At 44.8% G+C, this 25727-nt stretch overlaps 1 protein-coding gene across 1 annotated transcript; it reads left to right on the forward strand.

Annotated features, from left to right (window-relative positions):
* The first annotated feature begins 396 nt into the window (after positions 1-396).
* Positions 397-2776, forward strand: LOC103629445 (uncharacterized). Its single transcript, XM_008650565.2, has 4 exons — positions 397-508; positions 599-1012; positions 1083-2336; positions 2415-2776. The coding sequence occupies exons 1-4, from the start codon at positions 428-430 to the stop codon at positions 2499-2501; spliced, it is 1836 nt and encodes a 611-aa protein (XP_008648787.2). The 5' UTR covers positions 397-427; the 3' UTR covers positions 2502-2776.
* The last annotated feature ends 22951 nt before the right edge of the window (positions 2777-25727 follow it).

Here is a 25727-nt window from a genome sequence, read left to right on the forward strand (position 1 = left end):
ACAGCTCCCAATGATTGACACTCATATCCGCGCCAATGGGGACTATAAACGGACTATAAACGGTTTTAAATAAGAAAAACGTACGTATAACTCCTAACTAGTGCAGGGAGGAGCTAAAGGCGGTGAAACAAAATAAGTGGTTTCACTAAATGTTAGCTGATTTTGGTGAGAGAGAAGAACAGCCTTTTGTTGTAGTACATGGAGAAGCTTGTTCGAGCTGGAGCTCTACCAAAAAAAAGTCTTTGAACATAGCTGACCATCTACACGGCCATTTTTTAAGTATGACGAATGAAATAAGTCGGTCTCGTCCTCTTAATTAAAATCTTTTTTCTTCTAAGTACGACAGTGCCTCGTGTTGATGGCCTAACAAAATTGCTATATAATGTGCCCACCCAATGCAGAAGCCTTCCCAGGACAGATCTTGGGAATGCCAATATCCGCTTGTTCCATGCAAAAGAAAATGGAGACGTGGCTCGTTTTGACGGCACTCCTGCTTTCACTCTCTCTGGTTTACTTTTTTCTTCCTTTCATTTCATGTCCTTGGATTGATGGCACCTATGGTGACGATGAATCATCTACGCATACGCATGTGCCGCAGGCTGCCGCCGCCGGCACGGAGACGGTGAAAGTGATCACCACCCCAGTCTTCCCCCACATCCCTCGACTTCAGGCAAGCAAGGATTTCCAGGTGCTCGTGCGCGTCGAGGCGCCACCGGCGCTGCAGCAGCATAGACGCGTCCCCGTCGACCTCGCCGTGGTGCTCGACGTGGGTGCCAGCACCGGCACCGGCACCGGCGTGCCGAGGCTGGATGCGGTGAAGAAGGCGGTCAAGTTTATCATCAGCCAGGTCCACGACAACGACCGTCTCGCCGTCGTCGGGCCGTCCAACTATCGGCTAGTCACCGGGTTCAAGGACACCTACGACGCCCGACACAATGCCCAGAAATCCGTCGAGCAGCTGCAGCACCGTGGTGAGTTCACGTCGGGCGCCGGCTTGGAGGAGGCCATCAAGGTACTTGCGACGTTTCTCCATGCATCTTCATTTCACAACTGCTACCTGGTCTTACCGACTGGAATTTCAGATCCTGGAGGAGCTACCGGCGACGGCGAGCCGTAGCAGCCGCGCGCGCTTCGTCATCTTGGTGACGGACAGGGCAGTGGCAGAGGGCAGCAGCAGATTCAGCAAGCTGCCGCGCGAGTCCCTCCCCCCGGTGCACACGTTCGGGCTCGGCGAGGCGCACGACCCCAGGGAGCTGTTGCATATCGCCAGGGAATCCCAGGGCACCTACTCATTCGTGGACGACCAGAACACGGACGGCATCACCGGCGCCATCGCCGTCTGCCTCAGCGGGCTCAAGAACGTGGTCGCCGTCGGCGCGCGCGTCCGCCTTGAGACGCCCGTCGGGAGCGGGGTCACCATCGAGAGGATCCAGTCGGGGGGATACACATACAGCAGGACTCGCCCCATCACCACCAGAGACGACAAGACGTACGTCGAGGTCGCCCTCGGCGCCCTATACGCCGGCGAGGTGAAGAGCTTCCTCGTCCACCTCAGCGTGCCTGCTCTTCTTGCTTCGACGTCGACCGTCGTCGCCGACGGCTGCTACAGGCAACAGCTGCTCACCGCCAGCCTCGTCGGCCACTACACCACCAGCGACGAAGAATATGCTGCGGCTCCAGCTTCTCCAAGTCCAACGGTGACACAGGCAATCTTGTACGTGCAAAGGCCGCCGCCGGAAGCCCTCGACGTCTTCTGCGGCGGCGCGCTGCAGACAGTCCCCGTCCCCGTGGTGATGAACCACATCGCGCGGTTCGGCGTGCTGGAGATGGTGGCCACCTTCGTCGACACCGACATCGGGCGGCATAGCACCGTCACCGCGGAAGTGGCGACGAAGCTGCGGGCCCAGTGGGAGAAGTTTGTGCAGGCGCGGCAGTTCTGGAGCGGCCTGGACCTGGGAGTCCTCGAGGACGAGGTCAGCTGGATGGTTAACATCCTAGAAAAAGCAGCAAGCAGAAGCGGCTCGTCGGCGGCGACGGCCTACATGCTGTCGTGGCTGTCGAGCTACCAGATGCAGCGACCGACGGCCATGGGATCCCCGGACAGCGTCGCGGCCGCTTTCGTCACCGTGAACATGCAGCTCACACTGCTGGAGGTGAGGAAAGGCATCGTCACACTTCCTCCACCACAACCACCAATCGTCTGCGTGGATCCACTGCCGCCGCCGCTGTTCAAGCCGTCCGGACGGAACGACGACACCTACCGCGTCGTCAACACCGCTTACCCGCCGAGCGTACTGGTGGACGCCATCAACGAAGCAATGAAGCAGATGCACCTGGTACGTACTCCACGTGCTCCGTTGCTTTCATACGCTAGGCCTCGCTTAGTGACTGCTGACATCCCAAAATAAATGCAGGCGTTGGTTCAGGCGAGCAAACTCCAGCGATGCGATGGTGCCGGCGTCGATGCGATGATGCCACGGGCAGCTGGCGCATTCGCATGATCCAGACACCGGCCGACGATCCATCAGTCATTCACCTACTGCTGCTGTCCTACCATATATATATGTTCTTGATTTCTTGTTTTTTTCCTAAAAAATAAAGGAGAGCATCAATTTGCATTGGCGTAAATTTTATTTTCTTTAATTAGACGAGGGAGTGTACGAATCACTGTCAACACTCAATGCAACACCACCTCAAAGCATTGTATTGTAACCAAGCATGTGATAATATATATAATAAGCAATCGGTCCGCATGCATTTATGCACTGTTATTATATATTGGCTAATAGCTTCTCATTTGTCACTGTGGATACCCTTTTGAATGTAAATTGTGATGTGAATGTTTAAAATCCGTCTCTGATTAGATTTCGCTCTATTTTGGTATTGCGAATACAAGGTTGACTTGTCCCTTATGGTTCGAGTTGATGATGAGTGATTGTCAACGGTTAGCACTCTGGGGTAGGCAGTAGACTTACAACAGTGTGAGATTATGCTTATGCAACTATGTCAGTCGGATTATGGTGTGCAGCTGTGGAGCACAGAGATGGTGGTCGATGACTGAGGTGAAGGTCATGTGGACTCATGTTGATGGTGTGATGCTCAATTTTATGAAAATATGTTAAATCTTTTTCTATCTTCTTTCGTGCTCTGTGCCATTGAAGTTTGTAGTTCATGGAGGCGAATATCTCAGTTGAATGGTAGCATTTTGACATTCATTTGCTGGGGTCAGGAGCTCGGATGGGAGAATGGGTTGTGAGCCGTTGATTTCACATCAAGGGCATTGTAGCCCCCCTCACCCTCCTACCCTAGCCGCTCCTCTCCCACTCCCCCCTTGCAGCCGCCCTCTCCCTCTCTTTCACCCTTGCAGTCGCCCTCCATCTTCCCCAAGCAGCCGCCCCCTCCCCCATCCAAACCCTAGCCGCCCTCCATTCCACTCATCCAAGGTGCAAGTCACTCCCTCCCTTAGATCTCTTTTGGTTTGTGCAAATCTCCATTGAAAGATTGGTGGGAGGAAGAAGGAAGGGGTGAAAACGGATTTTAAGGTGATTTTGTTTTCTATTTTGTAATTGTGCTGCAATTTCATTGTGTTATCCGTTCTCCTAGGCGAAATGGGGAGGGTGCTATCCTAATTTTTGGTGGTAGGCAGACAGCAGTAGTGTCGGCTGTTTCTAGGGTTTTTGCGGAGTCAATTAGCTATAATCGCTGTAAAATTCATGTAGAGAATTATCATATCTTTCCATAGAGTATTTATGCGTCCAATTTGGTGAAATATTATAGGAGATATCATATTTTGATCTCAGCTAGGTTGCTGTCCAAAAAACAGAACGTAGGGTGTATATTGTCGGCTATTTGGGGCCATCGAGATGTCAAAATTTAATTATCTTTTCAATACAAAACTTGTAGGGAATTTTGTGTAGATGTTTCTGGAGTTTTTGTTTGATATCACTGCTGTTATAATTTTAAAGTTATGAAATTAACAAACAGCGCTGCTGCAGTTTGGTGTGTGGTGAGGAGAGATGTTGTTCACGACGGTGTTGGGTTGTGCGTAGGAGTGGCATTGGTTATTAGCGAATGTTATGTGAATGTGTGTACTAAGTTTTATGCTGCAACAGGTGGTGGACCTCCGGATCGCACTTAGTACCATTTCAAATTCCCGACGAAGGCAAGTAAATGCAGTGGTAGTTTTATACGGTTTGGTTGTATCTTCTGCCCTGTCTTTGAATTTATATAAGTATCGAATGTGTTAATCATTGAATTCTATTAAGAGGATTGTTGTTTGAAATTATTCATGTTCTACTATTTTAAATATGTTGAAGATAATGATTCGAGAATGTTATAGGTGGTTGATTCGTAACTTGATGAAGTTGAAGTATCTATTTGAAGCATGTTAAATGATCTGGAATTATGTTGGCATGACATATATAATGCATTATTCATTTTGCATTTGAAGTTATGTCGTGATCATATGGTCCGACCGTAACGGTACATTAAGCATCGTATGTTGCCCGAGAAGGGATACGATGCAGCTTCATATCCCTAGAGGTATGATGGCAGAAGTCATATTTGCATTTGTAGTCATATGCACTCATGAGGAATATGTGGAACGTGACATTGATATGTTACTATTGAGATTTTCATCTTTGTGATGTGGGAACTAGGTGTATTGTACATTGTATTCTTGCTGCACCCTATTATTAAGAAGGGAGTTGTGAAATCCATGGATGGTAAAACACTGTAGTTATGTTGTCAAACTGTTGGATAATCATTCTACTTGCTGAGATGTGTCATCTCACTCTTGTATTGCTTGATGCAGGTACTTGAATCTTGTTGGGGAAAAGAGGGAAGTAGCAGCACGTTCACCTATACTTTTAAATAACTCTGCTACTGCTTAGTAATGACATTAAGTAGGAACTCTGGTTCAATGATGTTGGACTCTTTTAATAAGTATGTGCAAGCAGTATAATATGTTCTTGTCGTTATGGTGCTCGTTCCTTTGCTATCTAAATTAGTAATGTTTTATGTATTTATTCTTATCATGAAATATGTTTATTCACTGTGGTTTCCTTGTTTATGCAACTTTTAAGGGAGATGTTGCAGAATTTTTTTATAGCAGTTTGTATGAAGGGTTATTGTTCTGACACCCTATAGTGTTTGGGGACCTAGGGTGTTACAGTTGGTATCAGAGGAATAGGATGTAGGTCCTAGCAAGAAAATGATGATAAATTGGCACACTACACATTAGGATGGGTTGCTTGCATTAATATTGCTATACCATGAATTGTCAGTGCTCATTTGATTTACTTGAAGTTGATGTTGTGCTATTTTTATTTACTCCTATGGCTTTAGCTATGCCGCCTCGAAGGGCTCGTGGCAGCCCGTAAGATCATAGTGGGGATTCTATGAGTCCGGCGGCAATGTTAGCCGCGATGCAGGCCATGCAGCAGGAGTTGGCCATTCTGAGGCAAGCCATTCCAGTTGCACCTACTGGTGCTGCTCCGGTCGCGGGTGCTTAGGGTGCCGGTATTGGAGGTGTTCTCGGGGGTGCTGTCTCTGCGGGTGCTGCTCCAGGTGGTGGGGCTGAGGTGCCTCTTCCTATCTGTGGTCTTTCTCTGATGAAGTGGATGGGCATGAAGCTGGACACTTTTGATGGCAGTGGTACTCCGGTATGGCGACAAATTGGCTAACTTGTGTGGAAGATAAGATGGATGTATTTGAGATAGCGTTTGGGGATCGTGTTCGCTTTGGCACGCAACTATTGGAGGGGAGGCTCAAATTTGGTGGAGAGGCATGTAGGCGCTCACTCGTCTTCACCGAGTTACCTGACCTGGGTTATTTTTATCTGACAATTTGAAAGGAGATTTTACCTAGTGACTTTCCTGGAGAAGATGAAGATAGACTTGCAATCATACAAGCAGGAGAAAAAGTTAGTTACAAAAGTATGAAGTGGGCTTTAACAAGATGGTCCGCTTTGTTCCTCATGTGGCCTACAACAAATGGGAAAAGACGAGCCAGTTCCATCAGGGCCTGAAACCCTCTATCAGGCATAATCTGGCGCCTTCCCGCTTGTGGATTTTCGAACTACGGTGGAGCAGGCTTTGGGGTAGAAGCATCAGTACACAATTGAATCCCAGAAGTCTTTAGGTGTTGACCAGCCTCGTGGCCAGGATGCGAGGAGGGGCTACACTGGGGGTCCAGCCCACAAGAAGGGAAAGTCTCAACACTAGCGCCACCACCCCAATCGGGGCAAGTCCTCTGAATCGGGTACTTCCGGAGGGAGTACTCAGAGGTATCGGGTTGTTCCTAAGCCTAGGTTGGGGTTGGTGTGTTTCTGTTGTGGTGAAGCGCATTGTCGTGCTGAGTGTTAGTGGGGCGGCAGGTGCTCTATCTGCAGCTAGGATCACAAGGATGTGGTGTGTAGGAGAAATCCAAATGGGAAACTTAAATGGGAGCCAGTGAGTTCTTCCTCTTCACAGGGCACTATCAACATGATTGCAACCACTAAGCAACAATTTTCTGTTGTAACACCCGGTTTTAAAGAACAAAGCCGGGTGCATCTCATACATGCGCCAAGAAGACAACATATATAATAACAGAGTGTATAGAGATAAATGTCATAAAACATCAGAGTAATTATTACATAGCGGAAGACTTATTACAAAATAAAGATAAATATAAAATGAACTAAGGATCGTCGGCGCCAATGTCGACTAAGAAACGCCACCTAGATCAGACCGAATGCCTCAGTGTTAGGCGACTCCTCTTCGACCACCTGTTCTTCTCCTGTGGGGGGGGGGTGTGAGATAGCAAGAGTGAGATCACATACGTTCATAGCTCAACAAGTCGTGGGGAATAATGTGGCATGAACTCACCAAAGGTGGGAGTTCATGTAGTGTAAGGCTGATCAATGAAATAAAGGCTGAGGCTGAGCATTGCTTTTATAAGTTGGTAAAAATTTTATTAGCAATTACTAAGTGTAAGTAAATACCAAACCTTAATAATAATAAAGAAAAGTAGTAGTAAAATAATCCCAAATGCGATGCAAATGTCAAATTAAATTTAAGTTCCATAATTAATCATGTGAGGGTCCGAGCCGCTCATGACCGTGAGCACGGCTAGTATACTAGTTTTACACTCTGCAGAGGTTGCACATCTTTACCCACAAGTCATGTTACCCATCTGCCAAGAGACGGCCAATCCCATACACCTCTACCGAGGAGGCGAGGTAGGGTAACACTACGAGGCCTTTACAAAGTTCCACTAGCTTCAGAAATCCCGCTACAGTTTATAGGAAGCTCCAGTGCAGGGTTCTTGCCTGACCGCCATCGTAGCAAAATCAACCCAAGGACCTCCCTACACTGACCACTCCCCTACTGCCCTTGCCCCTTTCGGGTAAGGAAGACCTCCACTAGCTTTCCTAGTTAATCAGCCAAGGGCGTCCCATTAAACCCTTGTGGTAGCACTGTTTTCCCGGGTGGTCGCTCCATGTTCCCATTAATTTAATGATCTTAACATGAACAGTAATAATAACAAGATAATAAAAGAGTAATCATGAATGTTGTATCTCCATACCCAATCCACATAAAGCAATAGCAGGTACTATCCAAAAATATTTCAAGGGTGAACAAGGTATAAAGATAACCAAAACTGGGGTAACCTAAAGGATCCCATCAAAATTAACCTATGCAGATCATTAAAATTAATAAGAACATGGCTGGGAAAAGTAAGTGATCAAGGGCACAACTTGCCTTCAATGAGCTCCTGCTCAGCTATCTCTACTTGTTGAACCTCAGATTCCACAGTAGCTTGCTCGTCTACTCGCATCAACACAATTCATACATAGTATAGCATAAATTAACATCACATCAAACATGCAAATGGAATATACAGTAATAAACTAGACATCAAAATATGATCATAGGAACTGGAATTAATAATTTTGGAGTTATATATTTTAAGTTATGAAATTCCAAAGATTTTATGCATTTAATATAGGGTTAAGTGAAAAATAAATTTAAATGTGTATTTCATGTAAAAACAGTGGTACTATTTGATAGAGAATAATACTACAAAATTATAGGAACTGGAATGGACCAAATTGGAGTTCATATGAATTTTCTACCAATTAAACAAGTTCTAGTAATTATTTTTGTATTAAAAATGCATTTCTGATTTATTTTCTCTGTTTTTCGAGTTTTCTGGACTGGGCCTCATTTTCTAGAAAGTGCAGGGGGCTCGGGGAAAGAATTCCTAGACACAGAGAGCAGTGCCCCTGGACGGCGGGTTGAATTCTTTCAACCCTAGGGTTTCTTACGCAAAAAGCCAGAGCCGAAGGGGTATCGCTTAATATCGGCCGTCCGATCTAAAACGAGGCGCCCAGATTAGATCCAAACGCTTAACTAACCGGTACACCCACACAACCGCAGGATCTCGCATCTACGGCTCGGATTTTAAATAACTGATATTGAACCGCATCCGCTCGTTCGCAGATGGACGGCCAGGGTTCACTGGGACGAAGGGGTATGTTATCAACTAATCCTAGCCACCCATCACAGGATCAAAGGCCATTGCTTTTCTTCCCTACTGAGCAGAAAGCACGGCGGCGATGCGGCGGCCAGGTGCTCCGAATCTCAATTAAATGAGCCCTGACTTCACAAAATATGCAGCGATCACAGGGGGTACCGACAATTTGACTATGGTAGTTGTTTGGGGAAACTGCACATACGCTGAACATCAACTCGCCGGTAACCCACACCGACGACCCCAAATCATGGCGCTAGACCATGGTCTTGGTTACGGGCATGCCATAGATGTAGAAGGACATAAGGCGAAACGCAATACACAATGCTCACCAGGGTTTGCGGCGTGAGGATCTCCCCACTCCGACTAGCACAACACACGCGGTCGGCGGCGGCACAGCACCTGGCGGATCAATTTCCTCCCAAGCGATGATGGCTGCGGTGGTAGAAAGGAGGGAAGAATCACGGGAGTTGGAGGGACCCAGGTATCCCGGCCTAGCGCATATTTATCCCATCGCAAGGAACGGCTGGCGAGTCTACCGGGCGAGCGGCAATGGCGGCTCGGTTTGTTACCGAGAAGCAAGGAGATGCTGACGAGCGGGCCCGGACTGATAGAGAGCGCACGATTTTGGTTAGTGGCTGGCGACTCAGGCCCACATCACAGCAGTACAAGCGCACGCGGCTTTAGCGCCAGGGGCCCACGTGTCATACCAGCCCTGCGCACGCGCCATAGGTCAAGTGGGCTGCGCGGATGGGAAGTTGGAGCGGGCCGAAATGGAGGTCTGAGGCCCAAATAGCCTTTTATTCTTTTCCTTTTTATTCTCTATTTCCCTTCCTCTATTCCCAAATTCAATTTGAATTTCGAATTTGAATTCAAACTTGTGCTTAATTTATTCTCAATTCATGTTGTGGAATTTAGAATACCAACTTTGGAAAATATAATTATATATATATATATATTTTTTAATATCATTTCTCTTCTTCTCATTTTCAAAAACCCTAATTTTAAATTTAGGGTTTAATTCCACTTCTAAGAATTATTATCTTATTATTATTACCTTATTATTTCATTCAATGCACAAAATTTTTAACCACAGCATTCATTGCTATTGCACTGTTTTGCTGCCAAAATTTTTAACCATAGCCGAAGCTTGACTTTCGCATTCGAACGAAGCTCTAGTTTAGCATCTGCTTCGTCAGAAGAAGAGCTTCGGGAAAAAGGTTATTAATTTCTGAGCAATTTTCAAGATACTCAAAAATCAAATGGCCAGGGTGCGCTCTACTGCTAGGGTTGAGCGCGAAGGAGACGAAGCCGAAGCTGCGGAAACTGTCCCTATTTCGGAAGCAATGAGGCGAAGTGGGTTGGTGACATCGGAGAACACCCCTGCTGCTGAAGCAGAACAAGCAGATATTGAAGAGACAGATTCTGAAGATGATCACAATATCGCAATACCAAGCAAGCCTAGCCACATGGATTTCGGAAAGTCAACCATCTCCAAGGCTGATTTCCCGAAGATGGTAAAATCGGGCTACTTTAGCGAAGATGAGAAGAAGATGGTTCGCTTCGGTGGAGAAGAAACTACCCCGAAGCCACAGAAAGATGAAATAGTTATTTTCAAGAGCTTCCTCAAAGCTGGTTTGAGATTTCCTTTGAATAGGATGATTGCTGATGTGCTGAAGAAGTTTGGTATCTATTTTCATCAACTAACTCCTAATGCTATTGTGAGACTTAGTGTTTATATTTGGGCTCTCCGAAGCCAGGGGGTGGAGCCATTTGCCGAAGGTTTCTGCCGGGTACACGAGCTACATTATCAAACTAAGGCTAGAAAAGATGGGTTACATGAAAATTTTGGTTGCTATAATTTTGCCTATCGGAAAACTACAAAATTTCCTGTAATCAGCTACCGAAGCAAGTGGCCGGCAGGCTGGAAATTAGAATGGTTCTGCGTCAAAGTTGACGATGACAAAGAGAAGCTAGTTCAGAGCCCGCTTGTGCTGATCTTCGGAGAGACCAGACCCCACTGCAATATGTCACCAGAAGGTCCAACTCAAATCGCGTTGGCTGAATTCAGGACTATTGCTGAGCACATTGGCACCAGAGATCTTGTGCAGGAATTTCTGTCATTCAAGATATTTCCAACTATGAAAGAATGGGCTATGCCGAAACTCGAAAAAGAGAAGAAAGAGGGGGAACTTGTTCGCCTGCCCTACCACTACAAGTTCAAGAAATATTTTAAAGAACCCTGCCAAGAGTGGCTCGAAACAATCGAAGTGATGAGTACTGAAATTCTTGGGAATTATTCTAAAAAAGAAGATCAATTAATGACAGCAGCCTTCGGCACCCGGCCAAAGCGAAGGCTGAACAGAGTGCTTGATGCTATAGGCTTTGAATACCCTGACTACGAGCGATTAGACAAGGGTGCCGAAGGGCAGAAAAGAAAACGAGTGGCTAGCACTTTAACTAAAGACGACGAAGATCAACCAAAAAAGAAGAAAGAAAAGCTTGAACCGAAAGCAGTTGTTCCAAGAAAGAGAAAAGTTGCATCTCCGAAGCCTGCGTCTCCAGAACCAGAGACATTGATCCGAGATGAGGAAACGTCTGTGACACCTTCTGCTGCCGAAGTAGAAGAAATTTTGAAGGTAATGACTGAATCTTTGCCTGTCAAGCTAAGTCCGCTGGCACCGGAACTGACAAAGTTTTTTCAGAAGGACAAAAAACCTTCGGCAGCAGAAAGTCCTGCGAAGCCAAAAAAACGGAGAATCATTCAAGTGACAGATGTGATTCATCAGACGCCGCCACCGGCGACGATGTCAAAAATTGCCTTTGCAGAGACTGTTGAAGCTGAAGACACCGCAGCCGAAGCTACCGGAGTGAAAACCACTGAATCTGAAACCGGCGAAGCCGAAGCTACCGAGGCCGAAGCCGAAGCTACCGGAGTGAAAACCACTGAATCTGAAACCGGCGAAGCCGAAGCTACCGAGGCCGAAGCCGAAGCTACCGGGGCCAAAGCCGGGACCACCGAAGAGTCGAACCTGGAAACCACACTTGAGGTTATTGACAATATACTCCTGAAAATGGCTGAAGAAGAAGCTGTTATGGCTGCGGTGAATATAGCAACTGAAAAGAGGAAAGAGCGAATTGGTGAAATTTCGGAGGAAGGAGATTTCAACTTTCAAGATTTGCTTGGACAAGAGCTAACAGACACCGAAAAAGAAGAATTGAAAAAACATGCTTTATCTTGCGGATATAAATCAGGAGTTATGCTATTTGGTGGGGTCAACGAAGGGAAGTTAAGGTGCCTTCGAAACCGTACCGAGGCCAAAATTGTTAGGACCCTCTCAAAAAGCATTGGCTTGCCGAAGATAGAAACAGACCTCTGCAGATACCAGCGACATCATGTCGCTGGCAGCCTGCTCTACGCGAATTTTAAGGTAAAAATATTATTATTATTTTATTATTGTTATTTTCATGTCTTTCTCTGACGAAAGTTGTTTTGGCAGAGTATATTATTAAGTAAAGTGCTGAAAATGCAACAAGATCTTGAAGAGGAGGAGAAGAACAAGGCTATCATCAAAGATTTAGAAGAAAAAGTTGAAAATTACGAAGCTGTTCTGAAGAAGAAAGACTTCGCTATTCAAGATCTTGAAATTATGGCTAAAGAACACGAAGGTGCTTTAGAAAAGAAAGACTTTATTATTCAGTCTATGGAAGGCTCCTTAGCCGAAGTCCAAGCCGAAAATGACAGTTTGAAGAATGAATTACTCAAAAAGTCGGAAGAATATTGGCAAGAAAAAGAGAAGCTTGAAACAAGTCTTAAGACTGCACTCGAGAAAAATTCAAATTTGCAAGAATCATTGAAAGATCTCCAAGAGAAATGTCTAAATTTCGGCAGCCGATGCGTGCAGCGGCTGAAGGAGGTATTTCACTCTATCGGAGCCAGCTCTGAAAAGTTTTCACCTTCAGCCGAAAACCTGCCCAGCACCTTGGAACATATTGAAGGCGAGGTTGATGCTCTTGACGAAGTTATTGGGGGGCATGCTGATTTCTGCGCCCTGGTAGCTTCTCGAGGCACAGCTGCCGCTTTTCTGAAGGCCGGCTGCACTCATGGAAAAATCGTGAATAGACCAAACTTTAGCTTGTCAGCAGCAGACTTGATCGATATCCCAAGCCTAGCCCGAAGTATCGGGAATAGATTCATGACTCAGATTTGGGTAAATGGCGGGCGAAGGATGGCTGATGACGAAGCTCGAAGTCACCTTAAGCCGGTAAAAAACTTATATTTGTTACTTTTACCTTCTCCTTGAAATTTGCACCTTTCTTATTCTGCTCCTTAATATGTGCAGGACGACGAAGCTGAAGTATGACGAAGCTGAAGCTTGATAGTTGCTAGAATAGTCTTTCCTATAAAAAATTCTGGAGGGGTCTTTGTAATATCATTATGGAAAAAACTTATGTAAATTTGTACATACCTTGTAATATATTCTGTCTCCTTTATCCGTGTGCATTCTGCTTTGCTGTGGACGAAACTTCTCCTTTTGAGCCGAAGGTGAAAAACACCTTCCCTTCTTTTCGTACACAACGAAGCATGAAAACTTTCTCTTTTCTACAAAGCTTTTCCTGATTGCCGAAGCATCTGTCTTTTATGTGTGGTATGATGATGATTCTATATGTCTAAATGAATGTTTATGAATGCAAATGACATGATGTAATGTATCATACAAATGAATAGCGGAACACATATTCAAACACCATAATTATAGCCTTTCATCCCCTTGGGAATGATTCAAATCTTTTTGCCGTTTACTTTTCGGCTTCACCGTTTACTTTTCGGTGTATCAGCGTTGACTTTTCGCTGTAAGCCTCCCTTAGGAGCTTCTTCGCCTTTTACTTTCAGTGGAATCAGCGTTGACTTTTCGCTGTAAGCCTCCCTTAGGAGCTTCTTCGCCTTTTACTTTCAGCGGAATCAGCGTTGACTTTTCGCTGTAAGCTCTGCATTCCCTTAGGAATGACTTTTGAGCTTCTCTCTGAGTTCTTTTCTTTCTCCTTTGCATTTACATTTACATTTTTGGGGGATATCATTCTTATAGAATTGAAATAAGGGAAATTACATGGTGTGGCCCCATTAAAAACCTTTCTCCCCCTTTGGAAAGGAAAAGGGTGCCACAAAAAAATAGAAAAAATTACATCAAGCTAAACATAATATCGCCGAAGCTCATCCGCATTCCACGATCTAGGGATGTCGTTGCCGTCCATATCCTTCAATCTGTAGGAACCGGGTCTTGACGAAGATACTACCAAAAAAGGGCCTTCCCACTTCAGCTGTAGTTTGCCTACTGTGTCTGGGTTGGCCACTCTTCGAAGCACCAAATGTCCTGGCTTAATGTTCTTCAACCGGACCTTTCTATCACGCCATTTTATTGTTTCGGCTTGGTATTTATTGATGTTTTCCATAGCCTGAAGCCTGATCCCTTCTATAGCATCCTTTTCCACAGAGCAGTCAGCTTCATCTTCGCCTTTTGCCGAAGCTATTGTTCTTATTGACCCTGCTTTGGCTTCTTCCGGGGTTATTGCTTCGTCACCAAACAATAGTTTGAATGGCGTAAAGCCTGTTGATCTTGAGGTTGTTGTGTTATGGCTCCACACCACTTTGATTAATTCTTCTGGCCACTTTCCCCTGGGTTGATTGAAGATTGACTTCATTATTCCTATCATTATGATCCCATTAGCTCTTTCGACTAATCCATTTGATTCTGGATGTCGAACTGACGCGAAATGTATCTTCGTGCCAATTTGGTCACAAAACTCTTTAAAAACTTCGGAGTCAAACTGCATTCCATTGTCCACAGTAATGGCCTTCGACACTCCGAAGCGACAAACAATATTTTGCCAGAAAAACTTTTGGACAGTGACCGAAGTTATTGTGGCTAAAGGCTTTGCCTCAATCCACTTAGAAAAATATTCCACTGCCACTACAACATATCTTAAATTTCCTTGTGCTGGTGGTAGCGGTCCTAACAAATCAAGGCCCCACCTTTGCAACGACCAAGTGGGTTGTATTAACTGAGTTAAAGACGAAGGTTGTTTTTGATCTCTTGCACATTTCTGACAACCTTCGCACTTTTGCACTAGTTCCGCTGCATCCGAAGCTGCTTTTGGCCAATAAAATCCTTGTCGAAAAACTTTTCCCAACAAAGGCCTAGATCCAATATGAGATCCACACAGGCCTGCATGTATTTCTTTCATCAATTCTATGCCTTCGGCTCTGGATAAACACTTGAGCAACGGGGAACAGACCCCACGCTTGTATAATTCCCCTTCTATAATGACATATGGTCGGAATCTTGCTTCTATCCTCCCGTTATAAGCTTCGTCATCTGAAAGAAAATTACCCTAAAGAAAAGAGATGATTTCAGTTCTCCAATCTTCACTATAGACAGGGGATATGTTGAGGACCGCTCTTTCAAGAAGCTCGACCGAAGGTGCTTTTATTGTTTCGAAAAATACTTTCGAAGGTAAAGGCAGCCCCTGTGCTGCTGACTTGGCCAACAGATCAACATGTTCATTTTCTCCACGAGGAATATTTTTAACCGAGAATCCTTCAAAGGAAGCCTCAATCCTTCGGATTGTATCTAAATATTTTTCAAGTTTCAAATCTCTTGCTTTATAGCTTTTGTCAATATGACCAGAAATAACTTGGGAATCAGTTTTAAGAATGGCCCTTCTGATTCCCATTGCCTTTAACTTTCGAAGACCTAAGAGCAGAGCTTCGTACTCAGCAATATTGTTTGTGCAACTGAAATCAAGTCTTGCCGCATAACAAGTTTTAACTTTGGAAGGTGAAACCAACACAGCAGCCGCTCCTGCTCCGAAGGTTCCCCAAGACCCATCGCAAAACATTGTCCATGCTTCGGCATCCTTATTCGTTTCTTCCTCCTGAGCCCCTGGCGTCCAGTCAGCAATGAAGTCTGCCAACGCTTGGGACTGAATCGAAGATCTATGCACATAATCAATACAAAATTCATTGAGCTCTGCAGCCCATTTTCCAATCCTTCCAGTAGCTTCTCGATTTCTCATAATATCCTTCAACGGTTGTGAAGAAGGAACAATTATATTATATGCTTGAAAATAATGTCGAAGCTTCCTGGAGGCCATCAGAACAGCATACAGTACCTTCTCCAATTCTGTGTAATTTTTCTTTGATAAACTAAGAACTTCGGATACAAAGTATATTGGGGCCTGCTTTTTGACTTGGCCTTCCAGCTTCTCCTGAACAAGTGCTGCACTTACCGCTGAGTGCGAAGCTGCCACATATAATAACAGAGGAGCCCCTGGTGTTGGTGGAGTTAGTGTTGTTAGATCTATTAAATATTGCTTCAGCTCTTTGAAGGCTTTTTGCTAGACTGGTCCCCATTCAAAAACTTCGGTTGACTTCAGCACTTCGAAAAATGGCAAATTTCTCTCTGCTGATCTAGATATGAATCTATTGAGAGATGCCAGTCTTCCTGTCAATCTTTGAGCCCCCTTCTTTGTACTTGGTGGTTCAATTCGAAGGATAGCCTCGATTTTGCTTGGATTAGCCTCAATTCCTTTTGTTGAAACTAGACAACCAAGAAATTTCCCCTTCTTCACTCCGAAGACACATTTTTCTGGATTCAGCTTTAAACCAGCCTGTCTGAAATTAGCGAAGGTCTCTTGCAGATCAACAATGTGATTATCTTGCTTCGTGCTTTTCACAATGATATCATCAACATAAGTTAGCACGTTCCTGCCTATCTGAGAATGGAGAACCTTCGCTGTCATTCTGCTGAAGCTTCCTCCAGCATTTTTAAGCCCTTTAGGCATCCGAAGATAACAATATGTTTCACTAGGGGTTATGAAGCTTGTCTTTGGCTCATCCTCCTTCTTCATCCAGATTTGATGATAGCCTGAATAACAATCCAACAGACTCATGAGCTCTGATGAAGCTGCTGCATCAACTAAGGAATCTATCCTTAGCAATGGAAACTCATCCTTCGGACAATCCTTATTAAGATCGGTAAAGTCGATACACATCCTCCATTTACCATTGGCCTTCTTTACCATGACAGTGTTAGCCAGCCATTCTGGGTATTTTACCTCTCTAATAACTCCGGCACTGAGGAGTCTTTTTACTTCATTTCGAGCACCTTCAGCCTTATCATCAGACATTTTCCGAAGCCTCTGCTTCCTGGGTCAAAATGATGGATCAACATTAAGGGAGTGTTCAATAACATCCCCGTTAACTCCGCAAAGATCATTAGCTGACCAAGCAAAGACATCTTTATTGTTGAACAAAGACCTTATCAAGGTTTTCTCCTATTCTTCGGACAATTGAGATCCCAGTAGTACCTTCTGCTCTGCTACATCCTCACATAAGAGCATGGGCTTCGGCTGATCAGCCGAAGCAGCTTTTTCCCTTCTAAACTTGTACTGCTCACAAGCTTCAACTCCATCTATGTTATGGATTGCTTTTGAATCTGTCCAATTTCCTTCGGCCCTTCTAGCAGCTTCCTGACTTCCATGAATAGCAATGGGCCCTTGGTCCGAAGGTATCTTCATGCAAAGGTAAGCTGGATGAAGAATTGCTTCGAAGGCATTGAGAGTACCACGACCAATGATAGCATTGTAAGGATACTCCATGTCAACAATGTTGAACACAATTTGCTCAGTCCTTGTGTTGTTAACAAATCTGAAGGTTACAGGCATGGTAATCTTCCCAAGTGCTACAATTTGCCGCCCTCCGAAGCCACAAAGAGGGTGCGTAGCATCATGGATCTTGTCTTCGGGCTCTTGCATTTGTCTAAAAGCCTTAGCAAATATGATATCTGCAACACTGCCTGTATCAACCAAAACATTATGGACCAGAAATCCTTTGATCACACAAGAGATAACCATAGCATCATTGTGTGGGTAGTCCTTGAGTTGAAGATCTTTTTGAGAGAAGGTAATTGGAATGTGAGACCATCTTGACTTGATGAAGGGCCCTTGCACCCCGACATGTTGTACCCTTCTTTGTGCCTCCTTCTTCTGCTTCTTGTTAGCTGGCTCTGAGCATGAACCGCCTGTTATGGGGAGTACCAGCTTCGGAGCCGAAGCAGCTCCAGCTTGATCGTTGAACGAAGCCATTAGCTCAAAAAAGGTGGAAGTGAGTTGACCGGAGGTGGGCGCCAATGTTGGGGACTTGTTCTCAAATGCTAAGAGTCAAGAACAAGGCAACACAAAAGATGTTAAACATTAAATACCCTTCGTCCGCTGAAGCATTATCTCCTCAAGGGTTTAATGAACTTTAGACGAAGGTCACAAACATAACATTACGAAGGTAATAAAAATAATATAAAATGATGCGAAATGTAGAATATTAAAGATAAATATGTTGGAGATAAATGGCACCATTCACATATTTATTATCTGAATCTAAAATGTTTTGGATACAATGCTCACGGTATGCTTATACCTTCGCCTTGACAAGCAATAATTCCCGAGTGATGCTCTTGCAATTACAGGAATGCCCGAACAGTAAAGGAATACTGTTCACTATTTATAAGCACAGGACACAGCCTGTGAGGAATTACAATCATGCCCTTCATAAAAGTTTACAACAATGACTCAGACCCCTACAGGCTAAAAGGTCATTCTATCTTTAAGTCGGTTTGACCCTTCATCTTCGGATATGTTATAACCCCGAAGCTTCATGAATGATACCTTTGTCATCACGTACGAGCGGCTTCAGCCGCAGCTGTTTCTTTCTGCAGGACCTTCGGTGACGAAGCATGGTCCCAACAGCAACTAGGACCGTAGTTGCTCCTGTGCCGAAGTTTCCCTAAGAACCATCGCAGAATACTGTCCAAGCTTCGGCATCTTTATTGGTTTCCTCTTCCTGAGCCCCTGGTGTCCAATCAGCAATGAAGTCTGCTAACGCCTGAGACTGAATTGAGGATCTATGTACATAATCAATACTGAACTCGTTAAGCTCCGCAGCCCATTTTCCAATCCTTCCAGTAGCTTCTCTGTTCCTCATTATGTCCTTCAGGGGCTGTGACGAAGGAACAATTATGTGATATGCTTGAAAATAATGCCAAAGCTTCCTGGAGGCCATTAACATAGCATACAACACCTTCTCCAATTCTGTATAATTTTTCTTTGATAAACTTAAGACTTTGAAGACGAAGTACACTAGAGCCTGCTTTTTGATTTGGCCATCTAGCTTCTCCTGTACAAGAGCCACACTAACTGCAGAGTGCGAAGCTGCCACACATAAGAGTAATGGAGCCCCTGGCGAAGGTGGAGTTAGTGTTGTTAGATCGATCAAGTATTGCTTCAGCTCTTCAAAGGCTTTTTACTGGTCCGTATGATACACCCAGCCTAGGTGGGGTTGGCCGAGGCCCAACAAATTAGGGTTGCCCGGAGCCCAACAGTTCATTAAGCACACCCAACTCAAGGAAAGGCCCAATCGCCCCAAAAGACTAGTCCAATGGGAGAAGGGTGGATCTCCCTTTTAAAGTGGCTTCCTCCTCCTACGTTAAGCGAGGTGGGATAATTCTGAGGCTCACACAGCCGCCGTCCGACTACAATTGGGCCAACTGAGCCAATTGCGTCTTTGCCAACGGGTAATACTGGAGGATGTCCTCATCATTCCCACCTTCTTAAAATGGGCCCTAGCTCTGATACCAGATGATACACCCAGCCCAGGTGGGGTTGGCCGAGGCCCAACAAATTAGGGTTGCCCGGAGCCCAACAGTTCATTAAGCACACCCAACTCAGGGAAAGGCCCAATCGCCCCGAAAGACTAGTCCAATGGGGGAAGGGTGGCTCTACCTTTTAAACTGGCTTCCTCCTCCCAAATTAAGCGAGGTGGGATAATTGGGCCAACTGGGCCAATTGCGTCTTTGCCAACGGGTAATAGTGGAGGATGTCCTCATCATCGTACCCCATTGGAAAACTTCGACTGACTTCAGTATTTCAAAGAATGGCAGATTTCTTTCTGCTGATCTGGATATGAATCTGTTTAATGATGCTAATCTTCCTGTCAGCCGTTGGGCCCCCTTCTTTGTGCTTGGCGGCTCCATCTGAAGGATAGCTTCAATCTTGCTCGGGTTGGCTTCGATTCCCTTTGTTGATACCAAACAGCCAAGGAACTTGCCCTTCTTCACCCCAAAAACACACTTTTCTGGATTTAACTTCAGGCCAGCTTGCCTAAAATTGGCAAATGTCTCTTGCAAATCAGCAATGTGATTTTCTTGCTTCGTGCTTTTCACTATAATATCATCAACATAGGTTAGTACAATCCTGCTTATTTGAGAATGAAGGACCTTGGCTGTCATTCTGCTGAAGCTTCCTCCAGCATTCTTGAGCCCCTCAGGCATTTGAAGGTAGCAATATGTGCCACTAGGAGTTATGAAGCTAGTCTTTGGCTCATCTTCCTTCTTCATCCAAATTTGATGATAGCCTAAGTAACAATCCAATAGACTCATGAGCTCTAAAGAAGCTGCTGCATCTACAAGAGAGTCTATTCTTGGTAATGGGAACTCGTCCTTTGGATAGGCCTTATTAAGGTCTGTGAAATCAATGCACATTCTCCATTTACCATTGGCCTTCTTCACCATAACGGTGTTGGCTAGCCATTCTGGATATTTCACCTCTCTGATGACACCAGCACTAAGAAGTCTCTCTACTTCATTCCGAGCACCTTCAGCTTTGTCTTCAGACATCTTCTGAAGCCTTTGTTTTCTTGGCCTGAAGGATGGATCCACATTGAGTGAATGCTCGATAACATCTCTGTTGACACCATAGAGATCATTAGCTGACTAAGCAAAGACATCTTTGTTGTTGAATAAAAATCTTATCAAAGTCTTCTCTTACTCATCAGATAGCTGAGATCCTAGCAGCACCCTTTGTTCTACTATGTCTTCGCATAGTAGCATAGGCTTCGGCTGATCTGCCGAAGAAGCCTTCTCTCTTTTGTGCTTAAACTGTTGATAAGCTTCGGCTTCGTCTATGTTATGGATTGCTTTTGAATCTGTCCAATTTCCTTCAGCCTTTCTAGCAGCTTCTTGACTTCCATGGATAGTGATGGTCCCTTGCTCCTAAGGTATCTTCATGCATAAGTATGCTAGATGGAGTATAGCTTTGAAAGCATTGAGTGTCCCTCGACCAATGATTGCATTGTATGGGTACTCCATGTCAACAATGTCAAAAACAACTTGCTCAGTTCTTGTATTATGGACATAGCCGAAGGTAACTTGTGGCGGAACTGCCCGAATTATTCCAACTTAAGTGCCTAAGCCCCGCCTTAGAGGCTAGACCACACTTAAATGGGAATAACCCGTCAATCCCTCGGATCTAGTCCGACACGGCCACTGACAGGATCAAGTACCACAGTCTCACTCGATGGTGAGTCACAGAGCAAATACAATAAAGCATAAGACCATGCGAGTAAGAGTGTTAAAATTATTACATCATCATCATCGGAGTTTTGCAAAAGTGACCATCATTGTTCGAAGTGCAGCGGAATAAAACTAACGGTAAATAAACCGAGAGATGGGGAAGCCTGGCCCATCACTCCTCATGCTCCTCCTCAGCCGAGGTAGGGTCCCACTCGACAGTCCACCCCGGTGGCAAGATGGACGGCCAAGTCACTCCAGCAACCATGTCCTCCAGAGAACCTGTAAAATTGTGCCACAAGCAAGGCTGAGTATACTAATACTCAGCTAGACTTACCCGGTGTGAGGAGTCTACTCCTCTACCTCTAGACATGCAGCTGTTTGGCTGTGGAGTTTGGTTGCCAAAAGCACTAGCTGAGTTTCTAATCAAGTTTTTAACTTTGTCAAATTAAGTGTGACTCTCTTAAGGCTAAACATGTACTATCTACTCATACATGGTAGCAAACATTTTTAGCAATCAACATCTTGTATCATCTCAGCACAAGTTCACTTATTACTCAATGTAGCAGCATGGATCAAGCAGTCTCATTAGCTGCGAGAAGCAGACGATTTGAAACGAGTTTTTAAACCTTGCAAGGTAAACCTAAACACACGACATGCAGGGGCACTCCGTCCCCACACACATCAACCGTCCCCATCGATTCCCCGTCAGCAGATCAGGGCTCACCGCCTTGGCGTACAATGCCTCACTGACCCCGACTGGCCGTCGTGCAGTGACCGCACTTGTACCCACCATAACCGGAATGGGAGACCACATCTCAGGTCGCGTGAGGGGCAAAGTCTACTGCCAGGTTCAATCAGGTACTAGTCTTACCGATTTATCATATTTCTCGGTATGTGTTTAGTACGTTCAAACGCTTGACTCACGGTACCACACCTTAATCCTTATTCCATTTTTCCATCTCATAGACAACCAATCCCCATGGATTGTTGTCTACCACTAGTATCATAATAGTATGAAAGTGGGTACAACCAAAACCTGATCTCGCGCGAGTGCTAGAAAAATCACTCGTCTTCTACCGAGATCCTAATTAAATAAGCAACTACTCGACCTATCATACTAGTATTCATCTCAAAAGGATTCCTGAGATCATGCAACTAGGGTTTCACACAATTCCTACACCTAAGTGCACAATCAATCCTACAATCATTAGGTGAAGTAAAGTAGCATAAATAACAGGTTATGCATAGAACCGGGGCTTGCCTTCCAAAGCAGTGGCAGGCAGGTCCTCTGGTGCAGGCTCTGGTACTGGATCTGGGGCTACCTCCTGAGCAGCTCCTTGCTCCAGCACGAGGACGTACTCTCCGTCAGCAAGGTTACAGTCTATCGAAATGCAATGAACATGTATGTCATGATTATGCAGGATTTAATAACATTATGCTAAGAGAAACTAAGTCAAGAAGTAACTTAGGGTTCCTTAGTCATGCGGGGTTTCCAGTGGGTTATACTTATTACTTTTTAGGCTTAGGTTTTTATTGAGGATAACATAGTGGATTTGTATTGTCTTTATACATTTCAGTGGACAACTTACAAGGGTTTTAGGATGACCCTAATTACCATTATTCAGTTTCCTTTCTTTACTTTCTACTTATGGTTTCTAGTGTAGGTTTGAACTATGACAGTGGTTTAATATTTTCCAAAAATTCTGTAAAAATTACAGTGGGTTGCCATTTGCTATTCTAGCCTGCTTTAAGAATTTGAGGCTCAACATATAAAGGCTATGCTTAAGACAAAAAGAATAAAAGTTAGGTAAATGGGCCACTTTGTACTACAACTCTTAATTAGAGGTGGGGTCTGTTCTAAGGGTTATTTTTGTTGGCATCTAACAGTAATAATAGGCTTCTATGCCAAAAACCACAGAAGGCTAAGGGGTGGTTATTTAGTTATGATTTTCTAAAGTTTAATGTCAAAAAGGCACTTTCTACTACATTGTTATTTGAAAAATGTCAAACAGCAGATTTCATATTTTTCCTAAGTTCTTAATAACAAAACATTATCTATCCCAAGGGTGGGGGTGTTTTCACCTTGGGGTTATTTTTGTAGGGTTTTTCTAAGTTTTCCTTGTTTTATTTAAATAAAAGATATCCTACTTATTTTATACTAAAATAGGGTATGATATATTTTTCCAGTGAACTACATTGAATAAGTATCTTAACAAAAATAGGGGTGCCCTCTGGTTCATTATTTAAGTCACCTTTTCTATTTTTTTTAACCTTAAGCATATTATGGAATAAGGGGTAAAAACTAACTTAATGGAGTGAACAGAGAGGTTTAACATTTTTAAACAGGTCAGTAGGTAGATATAAACTTCTCCAAATTTTGCTAACCCTAGTCAAACAATATTTCTATTTTTCCTACTAATATTAAGTTTTTAGCAGTTTTCTTATTTAATTCAAAACTTCAGAAAAGAATATAGGAACTATGGGTTTTATTATTTTTATCTGATAGTTCATATTTCCCAGAGTCTAGCAAAATTGGTTTGACAATTTTTGGATGTTTATTCTTCAAGTTATGCATTTATTAAGTTATCTGCCATATTAAAAGAAAAATAAATTTGAAAAAGGAAAAGAAAACAGGTTTGCGCTGAGGCCCCTGGGTTTTATCTCCCTCTTCTCTCACAAAACAGTCCTCGGTCTACTATTGGCATGGGTCACTGACATTGCACAAAACCCCCTGGACCTAACCGAAATCTAACCCTCGCTCCCTAGCTGACTTAAACAGTACCCGCGGCATAGATTACGGCGGCAAGGCTTACCGGCGGCAGTAGAGCTCCGGCGGGGTGGTTGGTGACGTCCGGGAGGTCACGACGGTCACGACGGTGTGCGGGTCGGCGTCGGAGGTGGCCGGAGCTACCCTGGCCACGAGCACAGGCGGCGGGGGTCGTCGGCGGTTCCTGGTCCGGCCAAATCACGACGGTATAGTTCAATTAAGGTGCACGAGGAGCTCCACGGGGTGATGTAGAGGCCATGCGCGCAACGAATTGGGAAATGGTGCAGAGGCTTACCCGGTCCACGTGCGCCGGCGGGGAAAGAACTCCGGCGAGCACGGTTACGCTATTCCGGTGACGCGGGTCCTCGGTTCAAGCTTGAGTAAGCTTCACGGCCTCACCAGGAAGCTACCTGAAGGCTTGGATCGAACGGAGGAGGACGGGAATGGGGCTGGCCACGGTGGTTGCTCTCGGGTGGCACTGGCGGGTCGCGGGGAGGTCACCGGAGCTAAGGGCTGGCTCGGGCAAGTCAGGCGAGGTACGGAGGAGGCAACGGGGAAGACAGCCGAGCACTGGGGCGGGTTTTATAGCCGTGGCGCGGGCGTGGTCACGGGCGGCCGCGGGCGCGCGGGGGTTCGCGCACGGGCGTGCTCTGAGCGCGCCCCCGGATGTCAGCTGTTGGGCCTATGCTTCGTCGCTGAAGGTCTTCTAGGAAGAAACGGTTTTCGGCTGAAGCTGTTTGTATAAGATGGCCGAAGGTCCCTCTTCATGAAGCTTCGGTATTACAAACCGACTTAAAGATAGAATGACCTTTTAGTCCATAAAGGTCTGAGTCAATGTTGTAAACTTTTATAAGGGGCATACTTGTAATCCCTCACAGGCTGCGCCCTGTGCCTATAAATAGTGAACAGTATTCCTTTACTGTTCACGGATTCTGGTAACTGCAATCGCATATTCTGGAATTCAACCTTTTGTCAAGGCAGAGGTATTATTGTATTCAATGATTGGATATATTAAAAAAATATAATATAATTCGTCTATGACTTGTTTACCTCTTTTGTATCTTTTATTTTATGTCATCTTGCAATATCTATTGGAATTTTATTACGAAGATCTAAGCTTCGTAATTTTACTCTCATCAACCTTCGTCCAAGATCCATTATCCTCAAGGGAATAATGTTTTATGGACGAAGGACGTTGACATTTAACACTTTATGTTGCCTTGTTCTTAATTCATAGCACTTGAGAACGAGTCTCCAACATCAGCCCGCGTCGAACACGTGGAAGCTCGCTTCTGCCATGGTTCAACGGCGGATTTGAGCACCATAGCGTGCGTATCTTGGCAAAGTCACTGTGTACGGTCGCTTCCCTGCTCCATATCCTACCTTTTTGCTGTGAGTTCCAAGTCAAGATATGGTCGGGGTAGGGAGATAGAGGGGTGAGAAGTTGGCTGTGTCAGCTAGGTCCAAGCCGAGACAAAAATGGTGTCAAGTCGTGTCTAACGCCCTAGGGTAGGTGTCACCTCTTTCCAGGGCATTCTAGGGGTAATTTGGCGCCACTTTATCAATTGGGTCGAAGTGTTTTGAATTTTGGATTAAGGTGAACATGTGGGATCTTTTCTCAAGGGTTAGTTTTTAGACTTAGGCAAATTCTGAATTTTCCCTTGTGCTCAACCTTAGGTGAACTTTTTGGGGCTTTTCTGAAAACTTTTTGGGGGTACTTCCTGACTATTATTTGTAGGTTATGAAGCATATTACAACTTTTGTATTTGGCCCAAGCCATGATCATAAGGTTTACATGACCTTTTGATCCTAGCTTCAATTATGGTTCTTATTGCCCAAGAGGGGTTTGCTTTAGGGTTTTAGGAAATTCCCCACTTAGATGTGCATGACAAGCTTGGGCATGATATCCAAGATGGTTGCACTTGCTTAGGACCTCGAATTCCATGTTTGATGTACTTTGCCCAAATCAATCCTCATGTGATAATAGGTTAAAAGGGGTAGCCCTGGGTGGACACCCTAAGTAACACTTGGGGTGTTACAGC

Source organism: Zea mays, chromosome 6 (genome assembly GCF_902167145.1).
Source record: "Zea mays cultivar B73 chromosome 6, Zm-B73-REFERENCE-NAM-5.0, whole genome shotgun sequence".
NCBI classification, from domain to species: Eukaryota; Viridiplantae; Streptophyta; class Magnoliopsida; order Poales; family Poaceae; genus Zea; species Zea mays.